Source organism: Dipodomys ordii, unplaced genomic scaffold, assembly GCF_000151885.1.
Source record: "Dipodomys ordii isolate 6190 unplaced genomic scaffold, Dord_2.0 Scaffold76, whole genome shotgun sequence".
NCBI classification, from domain to species: domain Eukaryota; kingdom Metazoa; phylum Chordata; class Mammalia; order Rodentia; family Heteromyidae; genus Dipodomys; species Dipodomys ordii.
In genome coordinates, this window is record NW_012267292.1 from 2372211 (window position 1) to 2385830 (window position 13620).

Consider the following 13620-nt stretch of genomic DNA (forward strand, 5'->3'; position numbering starts at 1 on the left):
AATTTCCCTTCATGGACCATTTGCTAAAGTCAGCACACTGTGTGTACCTACTCTGGTGAATTTCCCTTCATGGACCATTTGCTAAAGTCAGCACAGTATGTAACGCTTAATACAGACCCTAGAGATTTAGCTTCTCCCTTACTGTCCCATTGAGGGAGTGCTCCAATGCCAAAGTACTAAGTGACAGAGTTTTGAAAGAGGCTAGCTGTATTTGGTCTACTTATAAGTCATTTCTATACTCATTGCCAAAGTGGTCTTTATTAATAACTGCCATTGCTGTGAGTAAACGCAACCATGTTCAAGCTCCTCACATCATCTCAGACTTAAGTCAAGTGCTGTCTCCTCATGGAATATATATGACATAGCTTAGAAGACAAATGCAGCCTCCCCATTGCTCCTTTGACAGCCTCAATACTACTGTCAGGTTCTTCCAACAAGCTTCCCCTTCAACTTCCTGTCAGGTAGACATACTCTGCGCTCAGTCTGAACAGATAATTGAAGGCAGACCCTGAAAGCTCATCCTTGATTACCTTTATGAAGGAAGTTTCAAAACCAGATTTCACATACTTTGTTTACTAAGTATGAAGAATCAGTCACAACTCTAGGTTTTGTTTTGTTGGTGTTGAGAACCAAACTTAGGGCTTCATGTTCTGTTCAAACAAACCAATATCTTCCTTTAAAAAACTCAAGGGCTACTTAAATATAGCTTTCCTCCAGGTCTGTAAGTGGAACGTTTCATTGTGTGTGTGTGTGTGTGTGTGTGTGTGTGTGTGTTTCATTCCTGGAGCTTGAACTCAGGGCCTGGGTGCTGTCCCTAAGCCTTTTTGCTCAAGGCTAGTGCTCTACCACTTGAGACACAGCTCCACTTCAGGATTTTTGGAGGTTAATTGGAGGTAAGAGTCTCAAGAGCTTTCCTACTAGGGCTGGCTTTGAACCTCAATCCTCAGATCTCAGCCTCCTGAGTAGGATTACAGATGTGAGTCATTGGGCAGCAGGTGGCGGGAAAGACTTTGTAAGGCAAGCTCTGTCTAGTCAGATGAGGCCTTGGAAAGTGGAGGACAGTGTGCTTGTTCCTAGGGAAATCACAGTGTGTCTGGCCCCAAAGGTCCCTCCCTCACAGCATGGTGGGAAGGCCAGGCGGAGTTGAGAGGGAGAAGGTCCAGGCTCAGCCTGGGAGCTTCAGTGCTTACCTGGGTACAACGTGCCCTGAAGACCCATGCTTTCCAAGTAGTTGTGGCAGCGCTCTTTATGTTCCTCTAAAGAGCTTCGCTGTTTATAGCTTCGGCCACAATATCCACATTTGTGAGGTTTACCAACTGCAGAAAACACAATTGAATTCAATACCCCAATTAAATATTGATCTTCTATGTAATGGGAATGCATGTGGTACAATTATTACTAAGAAAAAATTATACCCTTGAGAGTTAAAAGCCTCATGGACTTGGTTAGGAGTCCAGGGGACTCCTGAATTATCCCACTGGACTCACATAAATCTTGTTCCATCCTAATTTGTCTACTGTGCAGATAAATCAGTTCTTTCCTTTTAATCACTGTAGCTCGGTGCTGATGGCTCACACTTATAATCCTAGCTACTCAGGAGGCTGCAATCTGAGGATCACCGGTGGAAGTGTGGTTCAAGTCGTAGAGCATCAGCTTTGAACTTAAAAGCTAAAGGTCAGCATGAAACCATGAGTTCAAGTCCCAGAAGCCTCAGTACCAGCATACACACAAACACACACACACACACATACACACACACACACACACACACACAGAAAGAGAGAGAGAGAGAGAGAGAGAGATCTGTCTTTTAAATAGAAAAATTGAACCATAAGCATGTTATCATATAAAGAGAATCCTGAGGAAGGCTGGATAATGCAAAAATTAACCTCCAGAGTGGGCCTTCAGTCCACGTGTAGGCTGTGGGCTGGGTCTGGCTCAACACTGGGGCTGTGTCTAATGCAACCAATGTGAATTCAATTTAGAAGGCTAGGCTGGATAATTTGAGGTATCTAAGAAACCATGGTAGGTAAAAATGCTTTAATTAAATTCATTCTCCAACTCATATTTTCCTATGTAATACCAAAATATTTTGTGTAAGACCATATACTATGAAGAAACAAAATGGAACATTTCAAGGAAAATGTAAAATGTATTTACATTTACCAAGGAAAGCAAAATGTAATTCCATATACATGGAAAATGTGTAATATATTTTATGTAAATAGACACGATGGAAACCCCATGTTATCCTCACAAAGAACATTAGGATGATATAACTTCTAGATCAACTGTACTCACTGGAACTGACTGCATTGGTGAAAATATTCTCTATGGTCTGTGCAACATGGTCTGTGCATCCTCTGTGCTGTTCTACACAGTAGACATCAGTCACATGTGACAATTCAATGTTCAAAGTATGGCTAGTGCCACACGGAGTGAAGTTGCCATTCCCCATAACTTTAAATGATGAAGATTAAAATATGACATCTGACATGTGGCTAGTATACTGGGAGAGTGCTGTTCTAGACAATGAATTTAGCTTTTCCTGGATGTCACTGAATGGTATTTCATGAAAAGAAGACCAGTAAGGAATCAATAACCTACCCAATGTTAAAGACTACTGAAGATACCATTTTAAAAGATAAATGCTTATATAAGGAGTATAAACTTCCACCCTAAAATCAAGGTCTTCTTTCTCAGGCTGTTTGATTTAACACACTAGAAAATATCATATAGAAAACAAAACCATCCAACTAGGAATGTTTGGTAACTGATTTAACTAAGGCTTTTGGTGGTTGAATTTTTTTCCTAGGTGAACCAAAACCATTATTTAAGATGACTAATATTAAAATAAATCCGAAGCTTGACTCTGAAAAACAAAGCCATCTTTCTTTATAGAAAGTGCTATACCTCCAAACTGAGAAATAATGCTGAATATTGCCTAAAATCACAGATTTTATCCAGTACATTCTAAGAAATTAATACACTGTAAGTAACCACTCCATGTCCTTTTTTGTGGAATCTATAATTTTGGTGACATTCATGATCAAAATTGCTTCCTGTATAAAGGACACAGTACATGGATATCCATTTTTCTTGGTGAATTATTGGTTTGAACTCTGGAAAATAAATGCATTTGCTATAAGCACATGAATGAAAGCATATCTTCTAGTAGGAAAGTATGTCTCTAATGAAGCTTACAACTTCCAAGCAAGCTGTGAGGAGGGAAAGGTCCCCTCTTCCTTCTGACCCCTAAGATCTTCTTCAATGGCACAAATTCTGCAGTAACAAATGTGTTGGTGTCTCCAGCTCTGGCCACCAGTGACAGAGGAAGTATGTTAATGATCCTGATTTTTCACAGAATATGGGGCATGGCCACTCCACAGGGGAAGAGAAGGTTGCTATGCCTGGATTTCTTAAAGACTGAAGTCTTCATCTTATCCTAGTGAAATTATTTTGAAGGACCTAAATCATTATTTATGTTTTCCCTCCAAGAGGTCTGCGTGTGTGTGTGTGTGTGTGTGTGTGTGTGTGTGTGTGTGTGTGGTCTTATACTAGATTTCTTCACTAGCTCAGATATGAGCTTCCAGGGTTTACCACTTGGTAGACCATCCTGAGAGCAGAAGGGTACTATGCCTTGAGGGTAATGAGAAGGCATGGAGCCAGAAAAACAGAAAACATTGAACGAGTATATTCTAATTTCACAGGATAGAAAAGAGAGACATCAACTTAATTCAGTTTTAAGGACGGATATGTGGGAGATATTTATTCTACAAATCAGAGTAATCTGAGAGTGTCTAGACTATTGATGATACAGTGCCCAGCACCACTTCCTGTTTACTGGTGGTTATTGGAGATAAAAAGTCTCAAGTACTTTCCTGCCCGGGCTGGCTTTGAACTGTGATCCTCAGATCTCAGCCTCCTGAGTAGCTAGGATTATAGGTGTGAGCCACCAGCGCCACGCTGAGGCACTTTTTTTGTGTGTGTTCTGATACTGTGACTTGAACTCAGGGCCTAGGTGCTATCCCTTTAGCTTGTTTGCACAAGGCTGGTGCTCTACAACTTGAAACCACAGCTTAATTTCTAGCATTTTTCATGGTACATTGAAGATAAGAGTCTGATGGACTTTTGCCACCCAAGCTGGCTTTGAAGCTCACTGATACTCAGACCTCAGCTTCCTGAGTAGCAAGAATTACAGACACGAGCAGCATTGTAATGGAAATGCTGCCGCCAACATTCTGCTGACAGTTTCAGACTGGCTTTTCTCACCGAGCTTTGAGTGGTATTTGGCTAAGAGGCATTCCAGGCTGAAGCAGCATATCCTGGACTGCCAGGACTGTACGGTGAACCACCTCTGGGTCACCTTTGTGAAGACAACTACCCATCATTGCTATTTAAAAACCATTCCTTATAAGACAGTGGGCATGCCTGTGTGGGTTAACCATGAACTTAATGAAATGTGTTTGCAAATTCTGGGGGCACGTGTAGTACAATGGGGAGACAGTATGGTGGGCAGAATCCTCGACATAAACCCACTTACCTGGCACTGTGGAGTGAAAGGCCTCTTCTGAAACTTTACTAGAAATGGAGGCTTTCCTCATGTAGTTGAGTCTGTGTATGTGTTTGGTTCAGTGGGAAAGTGGAAGGCTAGGTAGGGGTCAGTGCCAAGGGGGCTACACAGAGGGAGGTAAACTGGGTTGATGAACTGGCCTGGGGCCCCTGTACTCCCAAAGTGGGCGGTCCTGTGCCCAGACTGGGCATCCTGACTGCCCAGGAAACCTACCAGAGTGTGTCCTGAGGTGGCCTGTTAGGGCGTCCCTCCGGCGGCAGGCATAGTTGCAGAGGTGACACTTGAATGGCTTCTCCCCGGAATGCAGCTTGATATGCCGTAGCAGGTTGCCTTTCTGGGTGAAGGAGGCCCCACACTGATTGCACTGGAAAGGCCGTTCTCCTGGGGCAAGGAGAGGAGAGCCAGCCGTGAGAACAAAACTCAGCCTGGGCATAAGAAGACTGTGGCCTGCAAGAAAGTTGTTTCCCACGGGCCCGGTGACTTCCACCGGCTGCAGGTTTGATAGAACATGAGGCTTTCAGACTAAACCTGCCAGCTCCTTAACGCTTCACTGGCTGGGTCAATTTGATCTGAAAATCTAATTTTTTTCCCCTAAATCAGAATGGCACATCACAATGCAAATTCAAACTCATTTAAATAAAGTGACTGCAACATTTTGTGATGAAGAGCCACTCTTCCTGATCAGCAGTTTTGGAATAAACCAATATCCAATTTTGCGTGTTGTGGCATTTGGTGGGGTTTTTTTTAATGTGGCTTTTTTCAAAGGGTCTTTAAAATATGCCACTGAAGCAGCAAAATAAAAGGGAAACTCATTAAAAATGCATTTCAGGATCACAAGTTCATTTCAGCGTTACATTCTTATATTTAAATGAAAGGCACTTCATTATAACAGTTATAATAACTTCTTTTCATTTACATTTTCCCTGTATTTTCCCTTTCAATTTCTTCTCCATTACCTGTCTGTCCCTAAGCAGGCAAATCAGGAGAGAGACAGATAGAGAAAGTGTAAGGGTGAGAGTGAGATGGAGAAAGATTGAATAGAATAAGGAGTTTAGAAACAGGGCAACGAGGCCCCATCATCCACAGGAAACTTCCAAAATTTCCCTATAGCAGGGCATCAAAATAAGAGTCCCATGGACCTTTCTTGCCCTTTTCCTTTTGTATAACTTCTATATCCAGTCAACTTTTGTTTGTCTATTTCTGTAGGAGACAAGTTCTCTTTCAAGCATAGCTCTTCTATCAGAGGCAATGTCATCATTGTTGAGTAATTCTCTGAGGTGTACTACTGAATCTATGATGGAAAGAGCTAGCATGTGGCGGAGTGTGTGCTTGCAACCCAGAAAAAAGTCATCAGAAAAGGAATATGGGTAGTCTTGATGGGTAGTCACAGATTCTTTGATTCTAACTTGGCGAACATTTCCTTGAACTTCTACTGAAAGGAGTGATGTCTCTCACGTTTAAATGGATATTAGAGCTCTGTTGACAAACAAATGCTTTCTTTGTCAAAGCAGAACAGTGCTAGGTGGTCATAATTCTTGGTGTAGAGATCCTATGCAAATACATGTCCTGGGAATAATTTTCTTAGGAATAAAGAAGGTCAAAACACCTATATGATTATTTTCCTGAGCAGGAGGGAAGAGAGCACACTTATCAATAACTGAGGTATTATTATATTAATAACTTGGTATTAATCCACACCCTTGCTGGGCATTGGTAGCTCATCCCTGTAATCATAACTCTTTAGGAAACAGATGTGAAGATCTGGTGCAATCCCAGTTTAGGCAAGAAAATTCGTGAGAATCTTAACTCCAATTCATCACCCAAATGCCAGAAGTGGAGGTATGGCTCAAGTAGTAGAGCACTAGCCTTGAGCAAACAAGCTAAGGGACAATGCCCAGGCCCTGAGTTCAAAGCCCAGTACTGGCACACATACATAGACAAAAACATCCTGACTAAATCTTAAAGTGTATATTGTTACCTGAACTTCTTGATTATTCTCACTTTTCCAGCTGGCAGATAGAAAAATGAAACTAATTTATTATGATATTCAATCATGGGCCATCTGAAGAGGTCTTGATACTAAATAGCTTGTACTCAGTGGTTCCCCAAATCCTAATTTGTAGGTTGGATATGGGCTGAGTAGAGAAAAAGGGGCTACATAAAGTTGAGCACATTGGCAGGCCGTGGTAAGACCATGTTGGTTGGTAAGACCAACCAACATATTAACTATAGCCAACCCTCTGAGTTCCAGAATGGTGTTGGATGGAGAGATTTGAAAAGGGCCTGTAGCCAAGTAGTCCCTGAGGGCTACTTGGGGGCGGGGAGGTAGGGAAGTCACTTAATTCCTATTAGGAACATTTCTGAGCCTTTATTACAAGTGTTCATGAGGTGTGTGTTTAACTAAACAAAGGAAAAATAACAATAATGTAAACCATGTGTACAAGAGACCCAGAGAGGAGGAATCCAAACTTCAGTTCTCATTTGTACAGGGTGGGCCTGCCAGCTGAGTGGTAAAGACAGGAAAATTCCCACAGTAAGGATGTGGAGGAAACTCATGGTGACTCAAGTGTGTTTAAGACATGACCCTAAGCGTATGAGCAAAATCCAGAGTCTCTCCTTTCTGTGCTGAGGAGAGACTGAAGTGCCATGCCTCCCCTCACTCTGATTGGCTGCAAGTAGAGTGAGCATCCCTATCAGTTGGAAGCAGAGTGAACAAAGGTCAAACAGGCTTGCCACTCTTCTGCAGGAAGCAAAGAAGAGGGAGAACTCGCTTAAACTTGGAGTCACTGATCCTCTAGGATTCTGTTGTGCCTGGAACCTTAATCTTCACCACAAGGCCAAGCTTCATTGGAAATCTATTTGTTTCTGATTTCTTGTGCAGGCCCAAGGGCCAGGAGGTCTGGAGGACAGCATTTTCAAAGATGATAACACACAGTGTTCCACTTAAGGGAGTGCTGTATGCAAGGGGGCATGTCCCTGAAGCCAGGTCTGTGTATTCTTTCTGTTGCTACTGGAAACAGCCTGCCTTCTGCACATCAACAACTTGTTAGTTTGGCTAAGTTCAATGTTGCCCAAGCTTGTATTCTCTTTCATTTTACTGGGACAGAGAATTTGATATCACAGATCCCAAACAGTTTTTCATCTCATCAACTCTACATGTTTTCCACTGTAGAGGGAAAACAGAAAATCTTAGAATTTCTGAGAGCCTAGCCAAAAAGGAGAATTAACAAAACACGTTGGAGCTGAAAAGAATGGGCCTGGTCACACCATGCTGGATGGCCACACTGTGCCAGGTGGCATTACTACAAAGGCTGCTCTGGTCAGGGCCTGACCTGACCTGAGAGACAAGAAGAGTCTGCACAGACTTCCTGGTCCGACCATCTTCTTGGGCTTTGTTATTTAGAATAATAAATGGCACACATGTTGCATGGTGGGTTCCCTTCAATGTTTCTTTCCTGTGCATGTGATTCTTACACTCATCCTGAGATGAGGGCCAGAACAGCATAGTCACAAGGATGAGGCCCAACAGGCAGGGAAGGGCTGGTACCCATGGGCCATTGAGGAAATGGCACCACTGGCTCTTCACCAAGGTGGTAATATGAGCAGATGCAACAGACTGATCCTGATTCTTCTCAATTTCCCAAGAGAAACCAGGGAAGTCCTATGCTTGACTGATGGCTCACAGGCCTGGGAGAGGGACAGTGGCATGATGCATGTGCCAGCTTTATCTCACCCTATCTAAGCTCTTAAGTGAACAGCCACCTAAATGGTCTGCTCAGGATGGTAGGTCCCCAGAATCTAAGTGGGCTCCATGGCCCCTGTCCTGGCATCCCTGTGTCCCGTGTGTGTCGGGGGGGGAGGGAGTTGTTAAAAATGCCTGCTTTCCAGTATGCATCAGAGCCTGCATTTCCACAAGATCCCATATGATTTATAGGCCTTTTCAAATTGGAGAGGGATGCTGTAAGTGATGTAACTACTGACAATACAGAAAGCATATTCTTAACATATTCTTAACATGGCCAAATGGGTTCTCTGTCTATCTACCTATGGCCTTCTGTATTCATATGTTCAAACTGTTCAGTCTCTTGTTTTTAAGTAAATGACCAGGCTACTACTCCAGAAATGGAGTAGTTTGTAGAAAACCTTTCTTTCTGGAAGTACATGTTCTGTATGTAAAGAATGAAGTGTCAGGGTAGATGTGACATTTAGCCCCTATTAGTGGAAGAACTTACTCAGCAAACCACAGGTACCATTTGCATATCTATACTTGGCAGGTTTATTCATTAAAGGTAATTATTCTTTTTATTAGGGCAGCAGTTGTTATGTTTTGGCAATTTAGTGTGCCAGAATTGGATTCACTTATCAAATATTTATTTAAGAGAATTTCCACTGCAGAGTCCAACTTTACATGAATTAGCAGGAAAGTAATCCATTTGTGAGCTTATTCCACATTAGGAAAGTATTATCATAGGTCTGAGTGTGCCACATTGCTGTTTATCTCTTTCCCATGGATTTTTATCTCACTATAAAAGGGGACAGTGAGACTACTCTCTTGTATACATTTATGACCTGGATGTGACTGGATAATTTGAAGATTAAGAAGTCCATTCTGAAAAGCAGAATGGCCTATTCTAAAATGCAGGATTTTTAAAGCCCTATTTTTAAGCAAGCATGAATGTCATATGTGGTGTATGTGTGTGTATGGGGGGGGCATATCCCAGTACCTGGGCTTGAACTCAGGATCCTGGCACTATCCCTTCGCTTTTTCTCTCAAGGTTGGTGCTCTACTACTTGGGTCACATTCCCACTTCTGGATCTTTGTTGGTTAATTGAAGAGAAGAGTCTCATGGACTTTCCTGCCTGAGCTGACTTTGAACTGTGATCTTCAATATATAACCATGGCCTTTGTGATATATATTATATATCATATATTATATATAATATATTACATATCACATTATTTTAGAATGTTATTTTAGAAACTTCTTTATGTATATAGAATTACAATCCCACAGATACTTACATTTTCTAATAACTAGTTTTGCTGAATGCTTTTTCTGTATTTTTGTTTTAACTTTTATAAATGTGTGTTTGGCCCCACGGAAGAAGCACAATAAATTATCATTCTCAAGACATCTTTCTAACCTTCCTGAGATCTTACAAAACTCTCCAATGTGGCTCCCTTTTTCTCCTCCTGGATTTTGAAGTAGCAGATGCCAATTTTGAAATGCCAAAGGATACCGCTCACTGGCAGGTGGGGCTCATGGTGTCTGTGTTGTATCTAACCTTTCTGTGACTACTAGAGTTGGTGCATTTATTGTGTTTTACCCACATTTCAGGAAGCTTCCTATGGAAAGAAAAGTTTCTGCTCAGTGGGAAACCCCATGTGCACACTTAAAAGTGAATGAATGACATTGATGCTTTGCTTCTACAATGCTTTACTGGTTTTGGTGGTGGTAGGGATACTTATTTCTTTGGGACATGTTTCTCACTGTTCAATCCACAGGATTTACTATGAAAACCACAGGTGCAAGGTGAATGAAATTATTGAAGCATTGTTTGGCTTCCCACAACCCCAGAGATAGGGCGTCTTGTGAGCTAGGGCATAGATCTTGGACATTAGGCAGCTTGTGTTTCCTCATTGTTGGGCACAGAATATTATATTCTTGTGTGTGTGTGTGTGTGTGTGTGTGTGTGTGTGTGTGTCTTGGTAGTGGGGCTTGAACACAGAACCATGACACTTTCCCTTAGCTTTATTCACTTAAGCAGGGAGTGCTACCATTTGAGCTCCATTTCTGGCTTTTTACTGGTTAATTAGATGTAAGATATATTATAGTCATAAACTGCTTTGTTAAATGGCAACTCTTATGTACAACTACTTAAACATATTATTATTATTATTATATAAAAAATCTCATGGACTTTTCTGGCTGGGCTGGCTTCAAACTATGATCCTTAGATCTCAACCTGCTAGGTTCACCAGAACCTGGCAGAATATTACACTCGTGTGTGTGTGTGTGTGTGTGTGTATGTGTGTGCCTGTCTTGAGGTTTGAACTCAGGGCCTGGGCACTGTCCCTGAGCTTTGTGCTCAAGGCTAGTGCTCTATCACATGGAAATGAAGCCACAGTTCCATTTCTGTATTTCTGGCTTTTTTTTTTTTTTGGTGGCTAATTGGAGATAAGACTCTAATGGACTTTCTAGCTGGGGCTGGCTTTGAACCTTGATCCTCAGCTCTCTGGGGTCCTGAGTAGCTCAGGTTGAAGGTATGAGTCATCAGCACCTAGCAACTTCACCTTTTTTGATTACACGGATACATATACGCAAACTGAGAAATGATTTTTAAATATTGTTCCAAAGAAAGAATTCTATGCCTCTGTACAAGCTGGAGGCAGCTTCTTGCAGTGGTGCAGGGCCCGTCCCTTGTTGAAGCAAGCTCCAAATGCTCTACACCAACAGTACATTTAACTCCTTCAACATTCACAAGACCTTCTCAGGCCCCTGAAGGAAGAACTATGCCAGGCCTTACCAGTGTGGCTTCTTTTGTGAACCATGAGCACATTGGGCCCGATGCAAATGATCCCACAGATATCACACTTTAGTTTTCCATTAGGAAGTCGAATGCCTCCAAGTCCCGACAAAGCCGAGCTGCCTTGGTCCCTGTGAGAGCCATTCATTTTCTCTCCCGAGGCATCAAGCATTCGTAAATCCTCTGCACATTCTTCCCCATTCATTTCACAGGCACGCCTATTCTCTTCATCACTCTGAGCCTCTACTTTAATATTACTGGCTGAAAGAGACAATACAGGAGGCCACTCAGTGTCATTGCAAAAAAAAGAAAGAAAGAAAAAAAACATAACACGCAAAACACAACAGAGCAACACAGCAAAAGGCCGTCTAATAGACATAGAGAACACTGATGTCCTGAGTGGGGCCAGGGGGAGGAGAGGGCGGCCTGAGTCGCATGGGAGCATGGGAATGGCAGCCAGAGGATGCATCGGGGATACAGGGGGAACCTGCAGCTCTCTCCAGAGATCTTACTGACCAACTGTCTGGAAATATCTGGAAAGATTATATATAAATGTTTGTCCTTGAGGGTCAGGCCTTCATTTAGGCAGGTTAAAGTCACCAGATAGACAGCCTTCAACGGGGATTGAATCCTATGTGTTCTTTGTCATAGGAGCACCTGGCACTGGAAGGTATTTAATCACACAGTTGACCTTGCTAGGATATGAACACACAGTGGTTAACAAGCCTGAAACATCCCTCCCCTCTTATGCATAATGCTGCCTTGCCTTGTTTTGTGTGAGGACAAAGTCTCTGTTGGATTCCCTTTTGGATTTCTGTTTCTCAGGTACATAATCATTCAATTACCCTTTTATCTCACAGTGTTGTAAATCAATACTCTGTCCTAGACTCAAGACACCCCTTTTACATCTCCTCCATAAACTGTGGGCAGGGATATTTATCAATACAAGAAACCAGGGAGAATTTCTCAGAAAATAATGTACATGGGTCAGTGGAGCGTCTTCCTTAGGTGCTAGGGCTGTCAGGAGTAAGAAAAACAATAACTGCTTCTTAAGTCACACGTGAAGTAATTACATCATTGACATACTCTATTTTTTTGTGTGTGTCAGTACTGGGGTTTGAATTCATAGCCTTGCGTTATCATTTAACTTTTTCATTCAAGGTGGTGCCCTACCTCTTGAACTATAGCCCACTTCTGGCTTTTGATGGTTAATTGGAGATGAGTCTTATGATTTTTTGGGGGGTGGGGTGGGGACTGGGCTGGCTTTGAACTGTGATCCTCAAATCTCAGACTCCTGAGTAGCTAGGATTACAGGTATGAGCCACCAGTGCCCAGGAGGCACTTTCTTCCTAAAGAAAACATGAGCTGATCCATTTTGCTTCATTTCTAACACTGCTAGTACATCAATACACCTAGTCTTAAAGTGACAGGGGATAATTGCAGTTAGTCGTGAAACTATTATTTTTATGTACTCATAAGAGCAGGGCTGAATAAAAGAGTAAAATAATCAGTGAGGTGAATAACAAGAACACACTTTTTCTCTTCCTCCTTTTTTTCTTTTTCAGGTAAGGTCTTATCACCTAGCTTGGCCTCAAACTCATAATCTGCCTGCCTCTGCCCCCAAGAGCTGAGATTACAGGTCTGCATCACTATATCAGGCACAAGACTACATTTTTTTAATCAATATTTTCAATCAACTCTCCTCAAAGTTTTATTCCTGGCAAACAGCTTGGGAAATACGTATCAGACTTTCAGATTCTGGGTTCTTCCAGCTCTGTTGAGGTGAGCCAGCCCTCTGTTTGATTGAATCCTCAGACTCAAGACTGAGAAAAACCTCTGCAAATAATCCTTCTAGTTCACAACCCTTCAGGTTTATTTTACTCACCAAATTCCTCTTGATTTTGAGACCCGGAGTCCAGATACTTTCAGCCAGCAAAATAACTGTCCAGAATCTCAGCTCCTCTCTTTTTAAAAGCTCAAGGTCTTAGGCCAGTCATGTAATTTCTCTGTGCCTTGTTTTCTACATCCATAGAAATAGGCACTAACCTAACCCTAGCAGGATGGCTGGGAGGATTCAGTGGATTGACAGATGGGGACTGGGACTTGGCGAGTGGAAACCATCTAGCCATCTCGTAGAGTGAGGCTCTGCCTAATCCCCTATTGGTATGCCACTTACCTTGTATCATGCACACAACACTTCAGGTGCACTCTATTTAATCTCCATAGAATTCTATACAGGAAGTATCATTATTAATACTGGGGCACAGAATGGGAGATCACTTGCTAAGGTCAAACACTAAGCAGATGGCAAAACTAGTCCTTTGGGCCGGGGGGGGGGGAGACTTACAAATAAGAAAACAACATGAGTAAATTAAAACATGGGTAAGAGCTTCTACAGAAAACTTTGAGACTGCCAAAGTTTGGATTTAATTCAAGGCTGAAGAGTGCTGTCCCTTTCCATCAGATCTATTAAGTCCCTGAGAAGCCCAGTGCAGAGATTCTTCAAGTGCTGGTCCCTA

At 42.2% G+C, this 13620-nt stretch overlaps 1 protein-coding gene across 10 annotated transcripts in view; it reads right to left on the reverse strand.

Moving 5' to 3' along the window:
- Ikzf1 (IKAROS family zinc finger 1 (Ikaros)) overlaps positions 1-13620 on the reverse strand; it is a 99500-nt gene that overhangs the window by 16390 nt on the left and 69490 nt on the right. For 7 of the 10 annotated variants that reach the window (XM_013024445.1, XM_013024444.1, XM_013024446.1 and 4 more), the window contains 3 exons: positions 11102-11362; positions 4787-4954; positions 1191-1316 (listed from right to left, as the gene is read on the reverse strand). In XM_013024445.1, the coding sequence (XP_012879899.1) occupies positions 1191-1316; positions 4787-4954; positions 11102-11362 (555 nt within the window). The remainder of the gene's footprint in view (positions 1-1190; positions 1317-4786; positions 4955-11101; positions 11363-13620) is intronic. The other 3 variants (XM_013024449.1, XM_013024448.1, XM_013024447.1) reach the window with 1 other exon arrangement.